This window comes from Rhinoderma darwinii, chromosome 3 (genome assembly GCF_050947455.1).
Source record: "Rhinoderma darwinii isolate aRhiDar2 chromosome 3, aRhiDar2.hap1, whole genome shotgun sequence".
Lineage (NCBI taxonomy): Eukaryota > Metazoa > Chordata > Amphibia > Anura > Rhinodermatidae > Rhinoderma > Rhinoderma darwinii.
The window spans coordinates 424,888,488-424,909,268 of NC_134689.1; the positions used below are offsets into that span (position 1 = coordinate 424,888,488).

Consider the following 20,781-nt stretch of genomic DNA (forward strand, 5'->3'; position numbering starts at 1 on the left):
GACGAGGCTTCAGTGGGCCAAGCACACATCACAGAACCTTTTTTTTAGTAAAGGTCAGCGTGTCAAGGGCTACATGTGTAATAAATATAAGGGATATTCAACGGATAGTTTTGGAGATGTTCATTTTGGAATAAAAATAAATAAATAAGGGAATTGCACCTTGTTTATTGGGCAAAAGATGGGTACCCTTTTAAAAAAGACGACCGAGTCAGGTGTCATATTGTTCGGCTCTGCAAGGTGAACGATTGGACGCCTAGCTCGCGTTCATCGGACCCACGGTTCTGTTTCAAATCCGTGTTGAATCTGTTTTTAGATGGATCTGTGAAAAAACACAGTGAAATATAGAGTTAAGGAGGAGCTCTGGAGTCTCATTGCTGTTTGTAAAATGTTCAATAGGCTTGTAAAGGAGCCCGGGGGTCAGGTATAGGATGTGGGATGCTTCATAGTGGTGTGCAAGAACCCTAAAGGAACCCAGACGTTATGGATGATTATTTGTAACTATTTTCATGAAAAGGGCAGTTTTTTCAGCCTGCTGCGTGGCTACGTTTGTTTGGGTGCCCTGATTTTTTGGGGTGTAGGTAAGAGTGTCAAATGGTACGAGTATATAAAATGTTACAGATTTTGGACGATTAGTATCTCAGATATTGTTTCCTTATTAGAAATTGTTTCCTTATTGTAAACGAGCCTAAAATACAGCCGTCGTGACGAGGTTTTTCTGGACGAACCGCACAATGCAGGTTCATGAGTTGTGGTAGACATACTCAGGACATGGTGATGCATGAACGTTCCAGGGCTCGGAACTTCACAATAAACAGTTACGGAAATATTTTGCTAAAACCGCTCAAATTTAGCTATAAAAGAAGGAACTGCGCCATGTTTCGGGGACAAGAGAGGGTTCCCCATTTACAGCAAATGACAGAGTCAGGTATCTTATTATTCGTCTGTGTAAGTCGAACGAATGGACGTCTAGGTCGATTCCATCAGACCCGCGGTTCGTTGCTTGTGAAATGCTCTGGGACAGCATTGTGGAAAATGATTATTTATACCCATTTTAGTGAAAAAGGCATCATTTGTATGGCCCGCTGCACAGGCTACATCTGTCCTTCTAGCCTGAGTTTTTATATGGTAGGTCAGAGCCTCAAAGGCTAGATGTGTATTAAAAAATAACTATTGTTTATGATATCGTTTATTTATTAGAAGTAAATCGTAAATTACGCACAGGAGCAGATAAAGAGGCTTTTGGGGGCTAAGAATGCGACGCAGACCCTTGAAATATTTTAGGGTAGGTCAGAGTGTCAACTGCTAAAGGTGTTAGAAGTCTGATGGCTTTGAGGCGATTAGCTTTTAAAACATTATTTTTTCATTAGAACTAAATTGTAAACGTGCGTAAAAAAAGCCGTTGCTCACAAGGCTTTTGTGGGCCAAGTGCGCGTCACAGAACCGTTGCACCACCGGTGGTGATGGCGAAAGTCACTAACGGACCGTGTCCATTCATACAAAACTTTAGTTCCCAAAATGTAAAATGGACTCTAAAGCACACTCTAGCGCGCTCTGAATTTTTCACCAGTTGAACCCTAGACTGCTCGTTAGAGTATGGGATGCTTCATAGGCGGTATTCACACGCGCGTGTGCATTTTGCGCGCGCAAAAAACGTGGCATTTTCTGCGCGCAAAAGGTACATAACAGCTCCGTGTGTCAGCCGCGTATGATGCATGGCTGCGTGATTTCCGCGCAGCCACCATCATTATGACACTCTGTTTGTATGTTTGTAAACAGAAAAGCACGTTTATGGTCACTTAGAAATTTCCTTATTTTTTAAAGAAAAGCACAGTTTTTTTCAATGAAGATAACATTAAATTAATCAGAAATACACTCTATACATTGTTAATGTGCAAAATGACTATTCTAGCTGCAAACGTCTGGTTTTTAATGTAATATCTAGATAGGTGTATAGAAGCCCAGCAACCATCACTACAGTGTTCTAATGGTGCATTGTGTTTGCTAACTGTGTTAGAAGGCTAATGGATGATTAGAAAACACTTGAAAACCCTTGTGCAATTATGTTAGCACCGCTGTAAACAGTTTTGCTGTTTAGAGGAGCTATAAAACTGACCTTCCTTTGAGCTAGTTGAGAATCTGGAGCATTACATTTGTCGGTTCGATTAAACTCTCAAAATGGCTAGAAAAAGAGAGCTTTCATGTGAAACTCGACAGTCTATTCTTGTTCTTAGAAATGAAGGCTATTCCATGTGAGAAATTGCCAAGAAACTGAAGATTTCCTACAATGGTGTGTACTACTCCCTTCAGAGGACAGCACAAACAGTCTCTAACTAGAGTAGAAAGAGAAGTGGGAGGCCCCGCTGCACAACTGAGCAACAAGACAAGTACATTAGAGTCTCTAGTTAGAGAAATAGACGCCTCACAGGTCCTCAACTGGCAGCTTCATTAAATAGTACCCGCAAAACGCCAGTGTCAACGTCTACAGTGAAGAGGCGACTCCGGGATGCTGGTCTTCAGGGAAGAGTGGCAAAGAAAAAGCCATATCTGAGACCGGCTAATAAAAGGATAAGATTAATATGGGCAAAAGCACACAGACATTGGACAGAGGAAGATTGGAAAAAAGTGTTATGGACAGACGAATCGAAGTTTGAGGTGTTTGGATCACACAGAAGAACATTTGTGAGACGCAGAACAACTGAAAAGATGCTGGAAGAGTGCCTGACGCCATCTGTCAAGCATGGTGGAGGCAATGTGATGGTCTGGGGTTGCTTTGGTGCTGGTAAAGTGGGAGATTTGTACAAGGTAAAAGGGATTTTGAATAAGGAAGGCTATCACTCCATTTTGCAACGCCATGCCATACCCTGTGGACAGCGCTTGATTGGAGCTAATTTCATCCTACAACAGGACAATGACCCAAAGCACACCTCCAAATTATGCAAGTACTATTTAGGGAAGAAGCAGGCAGCTGGTATTCTATCTGTAATGGAGTGGCCAGCGCAGTCACAAGATCTCAACCCCATAGAGCTGTTGTGGGAGCAGCTTGACCGTATGGTACGCAAGAAGTGCCCATCAAGCCAATCTAACTTGTGGGAGGGGCTTCTGGAAGCATGGGGTGAAATTTCTCCCAATTACCTCAGAAAATTAACAGCCAGAATGTCAAAGGTCTGCAATGCTGTAATTGCTGCAAATGGAGCATTCTTTGACGAAAGCAAAGTTTGAAGGAGAAAATTATTATCTAAAATAAAAATCATTATTTCTAACCTTGTCAATGTCTTGACTATATTTTCTAGTCATTTTGCAACTCATTTGATAAATATAAGTGTGAGTTTTCATTGGAAACACAAAATTGTCTGGGTGCCCCCAAACTTTTGAACGGTAGTGTAGGTCCATGCGAAGCGCGTGAAAATCACACGCATTGCACGGACGTATGATACGTTCATCTGAATAAGCCCTAACACTGCCCATAAGCAGTGACATAAGCAGTGAACAGAGAGTAGTAAAATAAGGAGACCACAGTGAGGTGGGAGCTACAGGTGGAGAAGGCTTTCTGCCTACCTGTACCGGATGGAATCCTTAAGATGACAGATGCAATTTTACCATAAGAGATAATGATTATGATGGTCGGCATAATGACTACAGGTATACATAGTAAGGAAGCTTCAAGTTGGACCATGTAGGTTTATGTACTTGCAATTTCAGAGGCATGCGATTAGTTACTTACTGACTATACAAATAATGGGCCATGCTAGAAAGGTGCGCGGCAAGGACACTCGGCTTGATCCTCATCACAGTATCTTGCCCTGTTCAGTCAAGAAAATAAAAATAGTAGGAAAAATGTCTAGTAACTATTGTGTCATTTATATGTAAAAACCATGTCACACAATAGAAGAGAAGCAATAATGGTTGGGGATTTGGGACAATTACAAAATGGCTTCTATCTTATAATAACTTAAAGTAGTGAAGCATTACTGGTTCCCAGAAGGTCTATATACTATTTGGTGTCATTTATATATATTTCTATTTATACACACCAGAAGCAATTCGACTAACAAGACCCCAGCAAATAACATTCAGTCGGGTAAAGTACAGTCCTCTATAGAATTGTTGGGGTCAGGGGGAGAATTATATATTGCTGAACTTTTAACATTTTCCATCACTGGTCAATATTTGGCACGGTCTGGCGCAGGTTTGGAGTCCAGTATCTTAAAGAGACTGTCACCACATTATAAGTGCCCTGTCTCCTATATAAGGAGATGGGCGCTGTAATGTAGGTGACAGTAATGCTTTTTATTTAAAAAACGATCTTTTTTCACAAAGTTAGGAGCGATTTAAGTTTATGCTAATGAACTTTCTTAATGCCCAAGTGGGCGTACTTTTACTTTCGACCAAGTGGGCGTTGTACAGAGGAGTGCATGACGCTGACCAATCGGCATCATGCACTCCTCTCCATTCATTTACACTGCACTAGCGATATAGTTATATCGCTATGTGCAGCCTCATACACAAGCCCTAACATTACTACAGTGTCCTGATAATGAATACACATGAAATCCAGCCTGGACGTCATGTGTACTCACAATCCTGACACTTCTGACTCTTTTTTTTGTGAGATTACGGCAAGTGAAACCAAATCTCGTTTAGCTCCGTGATCTCGCGAGATTTGGTTTCACTTGCCGGAATCTCACAAAAAAAGATTCAGAAGTGATTGGTCAATCTCTTATTTTTTGGTAAATGTTTACATTGTAATGTAGGTAATAATTGTCGATTTTTGATTTCAGCAAATTCAGAAATTTTAAAATGATATTACAGCGGATCAAAAAATGGCTAAGACCCCGTGTTGTTCCGCTCTGTCCAGTGGCGTAGCTATAGGGGTCGCAGCGGTCGCAACTGCGACCGGGCCCCCAGCTAGGGGGGGCCCGCAGGCCCCCCTCACCACAGTAGCACAGTAGTGCTACAATGATTACTCTGCATTGCTGGGTCCCTGCTGGGGTACAAAAGAGACCCAGCAATGCATTTTAAAGCATTGGTGGCAGCTCGGCAGTGAAATAGTCATTGCACGGAGGGGGAAGACTCTTACCCGCCCACTGTGCTGTCCAGCCAATCAGCTCGCTTCTAGCTGTTTCCCTCTTCCTGTGCAGAGGAATGGCTACAGCAAGAAGATCGTGTGTATGCCGGCTCCTCCCAGGAATCCTGACTCCTGCTGCTCCCTGACCCCACACCCGATGTATGTAAGTAACTGCTAGTAATGCAGCTATTAACCCCTTTATTGTGTATGTCTGTCATGCTGAGCAGTCACACTTCAGGGCTGACTGTTTAGCATAACAGAAAAAGTATATCCATCCATCCATCCATCCATCCATCCATCTTCTATCTATCTAATCTATCTCTATCTATCTATCTATCTATCTATCTATCTATCTATCTATCTATCTATCTATCTATCTATCTATCTATCTATCTATCTATCTAATATCTATCTATCTATCTATCTATCTCATATCTATCTATCTATCTATCTATCTATCTATCTATCTATCTATCTATCTATCTATCTATCTATCTATCTATCTATCTAATATCTATCTATCTATCTATCTCATATCTATCTATCTATCTATCTATCTATCTATCTATCTATCTATCTATCTATCTATCTATCTATCTATCTATCTATCTATCTATCTATCCACTGGCGTAGCTATAGGGGTCGCAGCGGTGGCAATTGCGACCGAGCCCCGAAGCCAGGGGGGCCCACAGCCCCACACACCACGTCAATAAAAAGTTACTATAGTAACTCGGGCCGCAGGCCCCTGTTACTATAGTAACAGACTGTACTTACCTTCCTGGTTCCGGATCGCAGCGGAGGTCCTGACGTCAATCACTGTGCGCAGCGCATGACGTCACAGCGCTATGCGCCGCGCACAGCATCGAGAGGACAGACCTACCGCCACGGCTGAAGAGGAAGGTAAGATTAGCCCTGACTGGCGGGGTCCGACTCCCGGGACCCGCCAATCAGCTGTTTTGAAGGGGCCGCAGCGCTCGCACGAGAGCTGCTTCCCCTTCATTCTGGTCACACTGTGAATCCGTGTCGGCGATTCACAGTGTGAGCGAGTAGTGAAATGAAGGGGAAGCAGCTCTCGTACGAGTGCTGCGGCCCCTTCAAAACAGCTGATTGGCGGGTCCCGGGAGACGGACCCCGACACATCAGCTATTGATGGCCTACCCTAAGGATAGGCAATCAATGTTTAGGGACTGGACAACCTCTTTAAGCCTACGATGTAGCAGGCGTAGAGGACCCATGAGACAGGATCACAGATTGTGTGATGCTGTCTGCTGGGCCCTATATCTAAGCCAATCACATGGTAGGCTTAGATAAATTGGCCCATGTGTGATCCTGTCTGATGGGCCCTGTATATAAGCCTACCACACTGTACGTTTAGATACAGGGCCCCAGCACACAGTAATCTTATACTATATAAGATTACTGTCCGCTGGACCCTGTATCTAAGCCTACCTTGTGATAGGCTCAGATACAGGGTCCCACACACAGTATCACACATGGGCCCTGAATATAAGCCTAACACATGTGTTACTAATCGTTTTTTTTGTGTGTTTTCTTACAGGTTCGGCGGATTCCAGGACTACTTCGATGACGGCTTTCTTTTATTATCAATAAAATGGTTAATGAGGGTTGTGTGTTTTTTTTTTATTTCAATAAAATATTTTTTCTATGTCTGTGTTTTTTTAAACTATATTACTACCGCCTTAGTAATGGCCGCCGGCTGATTGACAGCGTCCATTGCTAAGGCGGGGCTTAGTGTTAGCCGGTGCAGCGGCTAACACTAACCCCCTTTATTACCCCGGTACCCACCGCCACCAGGGGTGCTGGGAAGAGCCGGGTACCATCCAGTACTTGACCATCTGTAGTGATGGTCGGCCACTGGGGTGGCCGCAGGCTGGTATTATCAGGAGGGGAAAGGCCAAAAACAGTGGCCCTTCCCACCCTGGTAATGCTAGGCTGCTGCTGCTTTATTGTATCTGGCTGGTTATGAAAAATGGGGGGGACCCCACGTCATTTAAAAAAAAATAATTGGAAAGAACGATGTGGGGTCCCACCCAATTTTCATAACCAGCCAGATACAACACAGCAGCAGCAGGCAGCATTACCAGGGTGGTAGGTGCCACTGTTTTTGGCCTTCCCCAGCCTAAAACTACCAGCCTGCGGCCACCCCGGTGCCTGCCCGTCACTACAGATGGTCGGGTACTGGTTTGTACCCGGCTCTTCCCAGTACCCCTGGTGGCGGTGGGTACCGGGGTAATAATGGGGGTTAGTGTAGCCTCTGCACCTGCTAACATTAAGCCCCGCCTTAGTAATGGAGGTTGTCAATCAGCCAGCGGCCATTACTAAGGCGGTGATAATAAAGTTTAAAAAGATACAAGCACATAGAAAAAATATTTTATTGAAATAAAAAAACACAACCCCCGTTAACCATTTTATTGAGAATAAAAAAACGCCGTCATTGAAGTCCTCGAATCCGAAGTCCAACAACCGAACCTGTAAAAAAAACACAAACACACAAAAATAATCTGTAACACATAAAGAAGCAAAATTATTATTCTTACCTATCCTGGGTCCAGCGCTGGACCCGCAATGTCAGCGAGCTGGGCCCTGTATCTAATCCTATCATGTGTGATACTGCCTTCTGAGCCACTGTATCTAATCCAATCATGTGTGATACTGTCTGCTGAGCCACTGTATCTAATCCTATCATGTGTGATACTGCCTTCTGAGCCACTGTATCTAATCCTAGAATGTGTGATACTGTCTGCTGAGCCACTGTATCTAATCCTATCATGTGTGATATTGTCTGCTGGGCCACTGCATCTACTCCTATCATGTGTGATACTGTCTGCTGAGCCACTGTATCTAATCATATCATGTGTGATACTGTTTGTTGAGCCACTGTATCTAATCCTATCATGTGTGATACTGTCTGCTCAGCCACTGTATCTAATCCTATCATGTGTGATACTGTCTGCTGAGCCACTGTATCTAATCCTATCATGTGTGATACTCTCTGCTGAGCCACTGTATCTAATCCTATCATGTGTGATACTGTCTGCTGAGCCACTGTATCTAATCCTATCATGTGTGATACTGTCTGCTGAGCCACTGTATCTAATCCTATCATGTGTGATACTGTCTGCTGAGCCACTGTATCTAATCCTATCATGTGTGATACTATCTACTGAGTCATTGTATCTAATCCTATCATGTGTGATCCTATCATGTGTGATACTGTCTGCTCAGCCACTGTATCTAATCCTAGACCCAGCAATGCAGCTGAAAGCTGCGGACCGTCGGCCATGAGAAGTTTGCGAGGGGGGGGGGGCCCAATAAGAACTTTTGCATCGGGGCCCATGAGCCTTTAGCTACGCCCCTGGCTCTGTCATAGGAGCAGAACAACAAAAATGTGAGAAATTGCTGCTAAACTTATAAGCCTTGTAACGTCCTAGAAAAATAAAAGGATGTTAAAAAAAAAATGCAAACATAAAGTACACATGTGGGAAATGTTAACTAGTCACTATTTTGTGTGGTATAACTATCTGTCTTACAAGCAGATACATTTGAATTTGGAAAAATTTTTGCACATTTTCTCTACATTTTGGTGTTTTTCACAAAAAAATATTGAATTTTTCACTAACATAAAGTACAATATGTCACGAGAAAACATTCTCAGAATTGCTTGGATAGGTAATAGGATTCCGAAGTTATTACCACATAAAGTAACACACGTCAGATTTAAAAAATGAGGCTCTGTCATTTGGTCCAAAAGTGGCTGCGTCCTTAAGGGGTTAAGCTCTGTATGTATTAGGTTAATCATTCTTCTAGCACCATCCGTAGCCTGTCTTACCATAACAAAGTTCCACACCAAACTCACCCAACCAAGCACCCAACCAATCATGTCTTTATGGACATTGTGCACTGAGGCTCAGTCATGCTGGAACAGAAAAGGGCCAAACCCCAAACTGTCCCCACAAAGTTGGAAGCTACGATTGTCCAAAAAGTCTTGTGTGCTGAAGGTTTAAGCCTTGAGTGCAAATAAGAGGCTGACCACTGAAAAACATCCACATACATTAACCCTTCTCCACCAAACTTTACAGCTGGCACAATGCAGATTCCGACAGCAGGCTATCACAGCTCAGTGTGCAGGGACCAATCGCCGTAGACCCCGCTGATTAACCACTTAGAAGCCGTGTTCAATAGCGATTGTGGCTTCTTAGGGGTTAAAGCACTATTGACGTTCTGCGACACTACCGCGGGTGCCAATGACTGCTATGGCAATCAGAGGTCAAACAATGGCGTCCAGCTATGCCATCTATGGAAGCCTAGTGGGTATTGACTAAGTCAGGACTCACTATGCTTGCTATCAGTGAGTAGCTCACAGCTCTAATACACTGCACTACGCATGTAGCGCAGTTGTTTAGAATTGCGATCAGGGCCTCCTGCCCTCAAGTCCCCTAGTGGGACAAAAGAAAAAAGTTCAAAAAAAGTTGTGTAAAAATAAAAAGTTATAATAGTAATAAAAGTAACAATCCTCCTTTTTCCCTTATCAGTCCTTTATTATTAATAAAAATAAATAAACAAATAAACTATACATAATTGGTATTGCCGCGTTCGTAACGGCCTGAACTACAACAGTAATTCATTTTCTATCCCGCGCGGTGAACACCATAAAAGAAAATAACAATAAACCATACCAGAATCACAATATTTTTTCACTTCACATTCCAAAAAAAGGAATAAAAAAATAAAAAGAGATCAAAAAGTCGCATGTGCCTGAAAATGGTCCTGATCGAAACTACAGTTCGTTACGCAAAACCACAAGTCCTCGCACGGCTTTCTTGATGGAAAAATAAAAAAGTTCTGGCGCTTAGAATCAGGTAACACAATAGGCAACTGTAGTTTTTTATAAGTTATTTGTAGCGCACTGTGAATGCTGTAAAAAAAAAAAGGAATAAAAAACAATTGCTGCTACGCCTCTTGCAGGGGCGTAGCTAGGGGGGGGGCAAGCGGGGCATGTGCCCCGGGCGCAGTTCAGAGGGGGGCGCCAGCGCCCCCTCCTCCTGCACTTTAATTGTACCTGTGTCGCAAGGACACAGGTACAATTAGAAGCAATGAATGAACGGGCACGTTCCGTGCCCGGCCATTCAGCGCCTTTCCAAGAATGAAGCGACTGGTACCTTTTGTACCAGTGACGCTTCCGTCGATGAAAGGCGCTGACTGACTGACAGGGAAAGTCATCCTGCCCAGCCAATCAGCGCCTTTCATAGACTCTGAATTCAACCCCCTGGACACCTGCGCAGAAAAGAGCAGGTCTCCATGGCTGCCGGACGGCGTGGGAGCGGGATTAAGGTGAGTTTGAAAATTTTTATATATATTTTTTAATTGTAATAGACATGTGGCTGTATCTGCGGGGGGGACTTTGTCTACACGGGGGACTTTATCTACGGGGGGACTATATCTACAGGGCTGGGCTATATACAGGGGGACTATATCTACAGGGGGACTATATCTACAGGGCTTGGCTATATACAGGGGGACTATATCTGCTGGGCTATCTGCAGGGGGACTATATCTACAGGGGGCTATATACAGGGGGACTATATCTAGTAGGGGGGCTATATACAGGGGGACTATATCTACAGGGGGCTATATACAGGGGGACTATATACAGGGGGATTATATCTACAGGGGGGCTATCTACAGGGGGACTATATCTACAGGGGGGCTATATACAGGGGGACTATATCTACAGGGGGGCTATATACGGGAGTGGGCTGTCTATAGGGCACCATATACAGGGGTGGGCTATATAGTATATAGCCTCCTGTAGATATAGCCCACCCCTGTATATGGTGCTCCATAGATAGCCCACCCCAGTATATAGCCCCCCTGTAGATATAGTCGCCCTGTATATAGCCCAGCCCTGTAGATATAGCCCCCTGTAGATATATTCCCCCTGTATATAGCCCACCCCTGTATATAGCCCCTTATGTATAGCCCACCCCTGTAGATATAGCCCCCCTGTGTATAGCCAACCCCTTTATATAGCCCCCTCTGTAGATATAGGCCCCCTGTGTATAGCCCACCCCTGTAGATATAGCCCCCCTGTGTATATCCCAGCCCTGTAGATATGGTCCCTCTGTAGATATGGTCCCCCTGTAGATATGGTCCCCCTGTAGATATGGTCCCCCTGTAGATAGTCCACCCCTGTATATGGTCCCTCTGTAGATATAGTCCCCCTGTAGATATAGTCCCCCTGTAGATATAGCCCACCCCTGTATATAGTCCCCCTGTAGATATAGCCCACCCCTGTATATAGTATCCCACAAATAGCTCCCCCTATTTTGCTCCACAGAAAGCCCACCCCTGTATATAGCCCCCTTGTATATATAGTCCACCCCTGCATATAGTGCTCCACAGATAGCCCACCCTTGTATATAGTATATACAGGGGTGGGCTATCTGTGGAGCACTATATACAGGGGTGGACTATCTAATGGAGCACTATATACAGGGGTGGACTATATGTACAAGGGGGGCTATATACAGGGGTGGGCTATCTGTGAAACACTATATACAGGGGTGGACTATATGTGGAGCACTATATACAGGGGTGGGCTATATCTACAGGGGGGCTACATACATGGTTGGGCTATCTGGAGAGCTCCATATACAGGGATGGGCTATATCTACAGGGGGCTATATACAGGGTTGGGCTATATGTGGAGCACTATATACAGGGCTGGGCTATATCTACAGGGGGCTATATACAGGGGTGGGCTATCTGTAGAGCACAATATACAGGGGTGGGCTATATCTACAGGGGCTATATACAGGGTTGGACTATACGTGGAACACTATATACAGGGCTGGGCTTTATCTACAGGGGGCTATATACAGGGGTGGGCTATCTGTAGAGCACTATAGGGGGAGTTATTTGTGGGACACTATATACAGGGGTGGTCTATATGGGGGCACTATCTATAGGGGCTCTATGGCAGGCACTATCTACAGGGGGCACTATGGCAGGCACTATCTACAGGGGGCTCTATGGCAGGCACTATCTACAGGGGGCACAGTGTGTGTGTGTAGGACACGGTGTATGGTGCTATTATAATTAGAGGTGCAGTGTATGGCGCTATTATATTTAGGGGCGTAGTGTGTGGTATAATGATAACTTTATATTTATTTATAGGTGCAGAAATGTTGGAAAAGTGAGAAGCTGAAGACATGTGAGCGGCAAACTGCAGAAATGGACCGGGAAAATTCATCATAGCGGTCTGGACCAAATGGAGAAAAATAACTAGAATCTGAGACGTCACCGGTGAGTCACTTAATGTAAATGTTTATTCTGCCTCTAATCAGTAATGTAGTCACTGTATAATCTGCAGCGAGATGATGGGGGGTATGATTATGATATGATTTATTTTTTGTGAAACGGCATCTCCCAGCATATCCTTACCATTGTTCGGGCCATGCTGGGAGCTGTAGTTTTACGCCGTACAAACCTATACGGCAGGGGTTGCACTAAATTGAGCTGTATTTGTTCTGGGGCTGTATATATGTACCGAGCTTGGTTCTGGTGTTGTGTATAGAACCATATTGCTTGTAAAATGTACAAATAATTTTATGCTCGCGTTACATAAAAAGCAATGACACGTCAATTGGTAGAGAAAACAAACACGGCGAGGGGGAAGGAGATGTCGGGAAAGAGGTTGGGGGGGGGGCGCCAAACTGAATCTTTGCCCCGGGTGCTGGAGAACCTAGCTACGCCTCTGACTCTTGTATGTACTGGATATATATATGGTGCCACGCCCGGCCTCTGGCTGTTCCAATGTGGGGGCTCTATCCTTTTGTGTGCATACTTTTTGCCTTTCGTCATGATATGATGATCACACTTGGTCTCCGCTTATGGTAGAATATTGAGTTTAGCCTTTTTCTTCAGGATACGGCTATAGTATAGGTTCTCCTATCTCCAGAATTCTTCTTCAGTTTAACCCCTTAAGGACACAGCCTGTTTTGGCCTTAAGGACACAGCCTATTTTTGCAAATCTGACATGTGTCACTTTATGTGGTAATAACTCCAGAATGCTTTTGCCTATCCAAGTGATTCTGAGATTGTTTTCTCGTGACATGTTGTACTTTATGATACTGAAAAAATTACGTCGTTAAATTCAATATTTATTTGTAAAAAACACCAAAATTTTTAGAAAATTTGCAAAAATCTGCATTTTTCTAAATTGTAATGTATCTGCTTGTAAAACAGATAGTAATACCACACAAAATATTTACTAGTTAACATTTCCCATATGTCTACTTTATGTTTGCATCGTTTTTTGAACGTGCTTTTATTTTTCTAGGACGTTACAAAGCTTAGAATTTTAGCAGCAATTTCTCACATTTTCAAGAAAATTTCAAAAGGCTATTTTTTCAGGGACCAGTTCAGTTGTGAAGTGGCTTTGAGGGCCTTATATATTAGAAACCCCCTATAAAACACCCCATTTTAAAAACTGCACCCCTCAAAGTATTCAAAACCACATTCAGAAATTATTTTAACCCTTTAGGCGTTTCACAGGAAATAAAGCAAAGTAGAAGTGAAATTTACAAATTTCAATTTTTTTTTACTAAATTCATTTGTAATACATTTTTTTTGTAACACAAAAGGTTTTACCAGAGAAATGCAACTCAATATTTATTGCCCAGATTCTGCAATTTTTAGAAATATCCCACATGTGGCCCTAGTGTGAAAATGGACTGAAACACCAGCCTCAGAAGCAAAGGAGCACCTAGTGGATTTTGGGGCCTCTATTTTATTAGAATATATTTTAGGCACCATGTCAGGTTTGAAGAGGTCTTGTGGTGCCAAAACAGTGGAAATCCCCCAAAAGTGACCCCATTTTGGAAACTACACCCCTCAAGGAATTTTTCAAGAGGAATAGTTAGCATTTTTAGCCCACAGGTCTTTTGCTAAATTTATTGGAACTGGTCTGTGAAAATGAAAATCTACTTTTTTTTCTGAAAAAACATACGATGTTTTAGTTTTTACAAGGAATAAAGGAGAAAAAGCACCCCAACATTTGTAAAACAATGTCTCCTGATTAAGGCAATACCCCATATGTGGTAATAAACTGCTGTTTGGACCCACGGCAGGGCTCAGAAGGGAACGAGGGCCATTTGGATTTTGGAGCGCAGATTTTGCTGGAATGGTTTTCGGTGCCATGTCGTGTTTGCAAAGCCCTGGAGGGACCATAACAGTGGAAACTCCCCAAAAGTGACCCCATTTTGGAAACTACACCCCTCAAGGAATTTTTCTAGGGGTATAGTGTGCATTTTGACCCTACACGGTTTTTGCTGAATTTATGGAAATTATGCCGTAAAATTGAAAATCTAATTTTGTTCTAATAAAATGTAGTTTTAGCTCAGATTTTTTAATTTTTACAACAGATAAAGGAGAAAAAACACCCCAATATTTGTAAAGCAAACTCTTCTGCGCACAGCAATACCCCATATGTGGTAATAAACTGCTGTTTGGACACATGGCGGAAGTTAGAAAGGACGGAGCGCCATTTGACTTTTGGAGCTCAAGTTTTGCTGGAATGGTTTGCAGCACCATGTCACATTTGCAAAGCCACTGAGGGGCCAAAATAGTGCAAACCCGGCAAAAGTGACCCCATTTGGGAAACTATACCCCTCGTGGAATTTATCTAGCGGTATAGTGAGCATTTTGACCCCACAGTTTTTTTGCTGAATTATTGGGATTATGCAGTGAAAATGAACAATCTACATTCTTTCCACTAAAATGTTGAATTGTTTTCATTTTCACAAGGAATAAAGGAGAAAAAGCGCCCCAACAATTGTAAAGCAATTTCTCCCGAGTACGGCAATACCCCATATGTGGTTATAAACTGCTGCTTGGATACACCGCAGGGCTCAGAATGGTAGGAGTGCTACTTGGCATGTAGATTTTGGTTGATTGTTTTTTGGGCGCCATGTCGCATTTGCAGAGCCCCTGAGGTACCCGTACAGTAGAAACCCCTGAGAAGTGACTCCATTTTGGAAACTTTACCCCTCAGGGTAATCATCTAGGGGTGTACTGAGCATTTTGATCCCACAGGTGTTTCATAGATTGTATTAGAATGAGGCAGTAAAAATGAAAAGTTATTTTTTTTCCCAAAAAATATGTAGTTTTGCACCCAATTTTTTTTCCCACAAGGGGTAATAGGAGAAAAAACAACACATAATTTGTTACCCAATTTCTCCCGAGTACGGCAATACCCCATGTGTGGCCCTAAACTGCTGTTTGGGCACATGGCAGAGCTCAAAATGGAAGGAGTGCCATGTGGCTTTTAGAGCACAGATTTTTCTGGACTGGTGTAGGGGCGCCATGTCGCATTTGCAGAGCATTCTTAGGTACCAGAGTAGAGTGTAAAACCATGAGAAGTGACCCCATTTTGTAAACTACACCCCTCAAGGCATTTATAATTTGCCTGGACATATGACAGAGCTTAGGAGTGACAGGCGCATGTGAGACCTATTTTGGTGATTTTCGCAGCATTAGCCCACAACGGCAGGGCTCGGAGGTCAAATAGTAAAACAAACCCCCAAGTAGTGACCCCCATTTTGGAAACTGCACCCCTCAAGGCATTTTGACCACACAGGTTTTTTTTTCTATTAGAAATGAATGCTCAGTGGATGGTGCAAAGTGAAAATTGCAAATTTCCACAGGTATGTGCCATTTTAGTGCACAATATTTTGTGCCCAGTTCGTGCCACTGAAGACAAATACCTCAAACTGTTAAGCGGGTTCTCCCGGGTATGGCGATGCCATATATGTGGACGTACACTGCTGCTTGGGCACGCTGCAGGGCGCACCATTTGGCTTTTGGAGCGTGGATTTTGCTCGCTAGTTGTTTTGTTTGGGGTTTTGCTGGTATTTCAGTTATAATGTGGAGGCATATGTAATCTGTGCGGAGAACATCAGGGGTATAATAAGAGGGTATAATAATGGGGTAAATAAATAATTATCCACAGATGTGTGGCCAGTGTCACACTGATAAATGGCGCCCGATCTTATCCGCTTTTGGACACTCTGCACATTTTGCGTCGCCATATTCTAAGAGCCAAAACGTCTTTATTTTTTCTCCACCGGAGCCGTGTGAGGGCTTATTTGTTGCGGGACAATCTGTAGATTTCATTGGTACCATTTTGGGGTACATGCAATTTTTTGATCACTTTGTATTTCATTTTTTTGGCAAGCAATGTGACCAAAAACCTGCAATTCTGATGTTTTTATTATTTATGTTTTTTACGGCGTTCGCCATGCTCTATGAATGACAATTTTACTTTATTCTGCGGGTCGGTATGATTACGGCGATACCAGATGTATATAGTTTCTCTTATGCTTTGAAGCGTCTGCACGATAAAATCACTTTTGTTTCAAATAATTTATTTTTGGTGTCACCAGATTCTGAGAGCCATAACTTTTTTATTTTTCCGTCAAAAAAGCGGTGGGAGAGCTTGTTTTTTGCGGGACGGGCTGCGTTTTTTAATGATATAATTTTGGGGTACATGCAAGTTTTAGATCACTTTTTTTATTCTGTTTTGCGAGGGGTAGTGACTAACAAACAGCGATTCTGGAATAGTTTTTTATAAAAAAAATTTACGGTGTTCACCGTACGGGTAAAATAGCGTGATATTTTTATAGTTTGGGTCGTTACGGACACGGGGATACGACATATGTGTACTTTTTTTTATGTTTTTTGGTTTTTCCTATAATAAAAGACTTATTATAGGAAAAAAGGCTGTTATAGTGTTTTTTAACATGAAACTTATTTTTTTTAACTTTTTTACAACATTTTTATTAACTTGTTTTAACTTTTTTTTTTGTCCCACTAGGGAACTTGAAGGCATGAAGCACTGATCGCTATTCTAATACACTGCACTACCTACATAGTGCAGTGTATTAGAGCTGTCAGCTATTCACTGACAGCAAGCCTATTAGGCTTCGCCTCCCGGTGGGGCCTAATAGGCTTCCGTACTAGGAAGCGATTGTTAGGCTATGGTTGCCATAGCAACCATCGGAACACTCGCGGGTGCCGATGGTTGTTATTAGCAACCATAGGGTACGATCTAATCACTTAGATGCAGCGATAGCTGCATCTAAGGGGTTAATCGGCCGGATCGGAGCCTTGCCCCGGTCCTGGCCATTAGGGCACGATGTCAGCTGTGACAAACAGCTGACACCCGCGCCTGTGGCAACCATCGTGGTTGCCGACAGGCTACAGGCTACAAGCCACTTCGATGCATCGATCACGTTGATCGATGCATCGAAGGGGTTAATCGGCCGGATCGGAGCCTAGCTCCGGTCCTGGCCGTTGCAGAGGGCTGTTGCAGAGGGGCGTCGGACAGTGATTTCCCGGCGGTGATAACGCTGGCTTCACATACACACGTCATAGAGCTGTGATTGGTCAGTCTGCTTTGACTGACCAATCACAGCGATCGACGGCAGGGGACCGCTGTGAATGGTCCCCTGCCGTCTTACTGTGCCGGTCAACTGTCATAAACAGTTGACGGCACAGTTCTGTCACCTTGTCCATTTACAGGGTGACAGTTTTTAGCCAGGACACACCGGTACGTCCCTGTGCCTTAAAGCACTTCAATGCAGGACGTACCGGTACGTCCTGGTGCGCTAAGGGGTTAATTAATGTAGGAGCCTCTGCTATTCTGTCTGTGACCTTTTACCAGGTCAAAGATACATATAAACATACAGATGTGTTGTCCACCCTTATCTTTGCTTGGTTTTGGTTAACTCCTATTTCTCATGAAATCATTTCAATACAATATTATGACATGCTAGAAAACACTTAAAACACTCACACATTACAGATATACATAGGGCATATGCTTACACACACTACTAAAACATAGAACATGTGCCGCAGATAAGCCACACAAACAGGACACATGCTGCACACACTACACACATGCTGCACACCCGCCGCTAACACATAGAACACATGCCACACACACTTCAGGTATATACAGGGCACATGCCGAACACGTACCACTTATACAAATGGATCATGCTGCTAACATAGTCATAGGACACAGGCTGAACACACATCACTCACACATAGGACATACATCACTTACACATAGAATATACACGACAAATACATAGGACACATGACACACACAGTATACATGCTGCACATGCCAGTTACACATCGGACACATGCTGCACGCAAACATGGCACACACACACCTAGGACACATGACATACACAGTATTCATGCTGCACATGCCACTTACACATCAGACACATGCTGCTCGTACACATAGCAAACATGGCACACACACACATAGGACACATGACGCGCACACACAACATACCCCGGTGGGGTAATCTTTTGTGTCCCGATATGTGCAGATGACTACCATTTGATCTTTTTGCAATTTTCTTGTGTCAACCAAGCTGGCCTGGACAAGATTTACCAAAATACCTCAGTACAACAGAGCAGCAACAGAGTTGTTCCTTCTACAACCAATTTGTAAGTTTGTTGCTCTGCTTTATGGGAGAACAAGGCAAAGTAGGCAGGTCTAGGAAATAGTGACTTTCTCCTCCAAATATCACACATTATAAACACATCCACAAGTGGACATTTGGCAGCCACATGGCCCAGTCCTTGACAATGACAACAATGTTTTTGACATTCAAAGCCCTTTTAGGGCCCTGGCTAACTTTTTTTTTTTTCTGGTTTCCACTTTATCGGTCTACTTCATCCCCTTTAGTTTAAGAATACTCCTAACCTGTTCAGAGATCTTTTGGTTCATTGGGGTTGGTAGAGTAGGAGAGAGGTCTTGGAAATAATGTTCAGTATTTACATATTAGGGTGACTAGCTGAACCACATCCCTAAGCTCTGCTTGTTCCACACAGCGTTGTATCTGACCTATCAGACCTCAAACAAATCTGTCCAGGACCCCTCTAATAACAAATTGAGCTACAGTAGAGACCAGAGATAATGTCCCTGCCGCACTGCAGAAATTGTTTAGGAATGGTTTGCAGAGCATGACAAAGAGTTCTAGGTATTGACTTGGCCTCCAAAGTCCCCAGATCTCAATCCCTTCAATCATCTGTGGAATGTGCTGGAAAAACAAGACTGATTTACGGTGGCTGAACCTCGTAACATAGAAAACTTTAAGGATGTGCCGCTAATGTCTGGTTTACATCTGGGTCCAAGTTAACATGAAGGTCTCGTTTTATTAAATCCTGGTAAATGTTTTTTAATTGTTTTATCTATGGCCTCTTTGATATCTTTGTTTCTCAAACTGTATATAATGGGGTTAATCAATGGGGTAAATACAGTGTAGAGCAGGGATAGGATCTTACTAATGCTGGATGATTCTCCTTTTGTTGGAAACACATAAACACCGAACAGAGTCCAGTAAAATATGGAGACCACAGTGAGGTGGGAGCTACAGGTGGAGAAGGCTTTCTGTCTTCCAGTATTAGATGGAATCCTTAGGATGGCTAGTACAATATTAGCATAAGATGAAATGATTATGATCGTTGGTATGATAATTGATGGAATGCTAAGTAACATGATTGCTAGTTGAACGATGAAGGTATCAGAACAGGAAATTTCTTGTAAGGGAACGAGATCACAGTAAAAATGGTCGATAATATTCAGTCCACAAAATTGTAGCCTTGATGTTGTTAAATTGTCAATCAATACCATGGAGAAACCGAGCAACCAACATGTGGCGGACAATTTCACACAACATTCATGTGTCATAATAGAGGTGTAACGGAGGGGGTTATAGATGGCCACATATCGGTCATAAGACATCACTGTGAGGAGAAGACATTCAAATCCTTCAGAGGCACCGAAAAAATACAACTGAGTCATACAACCAGCAAATGTAATGGTCCCCCCATTATACAGTAGAAGGTGGAGCATGTTGGGGACAATATCAGTCGGTAACAAGATGTCACTGATGGACAGTTGTGAGATGAAGAAGTACATTGGAGTGTGGAGGTTCTTGCTAGTGGACACCAGGGTGATGATCAGGAGGTTCCCACATATGCGATAAGGAGAAGACAGAACAGGAAAATTTGTAACCATTGGCTGCCCCGAAATCCTATGAGGAAAAACACTGTCATATTGTTTCCCTGTATATTTAGAATAAAAGCAAAGTTAAAGTAAGTTATATTATTTTTAGGGTACCCACAAAAGTAGTGGTTTTGTTGCAGATTTTTCACAGCAAATTAGCAGCATTTCCTCAGCAAAATCAGCATGGGTTATGTGCAGATTTTGCTGTGGATTTTGCTGCAGATTCACCCCTTCTACATTGAAAAGTGCGAAGTCTACGGTGAACATCAGGAACAGAAAAAGCGTGCTGAAGATTTGAATATCCACAGCACCCTCTGATTTCCGGGCTGAAAATGTTCCACATCATGACTATAAGATTTGTTCTTATCTCATGCACATGGCTGGGACTGTAATCCACTGCAGATTTTCCATGCGAAAAATCCACGTGGAAAATCTGCAGCATTTCCGTCCCGTGTGCCGGTGTCTAAATGCTTAAGTATAATACACACAAATGTTTATACAGCACCAGCCACATATTCCTAAGGACTATTGAAGACATGACCTCATGACAACCAATGATGACTTTTCTAGAATTTATCCTAACTATAATTGTGGTTGTGTG

General features: G+C 43.0%; 1 protein-coding gene across 1 annotated transcript; it reads right to left on the bottom strand.

The window, feature by feature from the left end:
• Nucleotides 1–19,307: 19,307 nt before the first annotated feature.
• LOC142750669 (olfactory receptor 11L1-like) lies at nt 19,308–20,192 on the bottom strand. Its single transcript, XM_075859657.1, has one exon. The coding sequence runs from the start codon at nt 20,190–20,192 to the stop codon at nt 19,308–19,310; it is 885 nt and encodes a 294-aa protein (XP_075715772.1).
• Between the last annotated feature and the right edge of the window lie 589 nt (nt 20,193–20,781).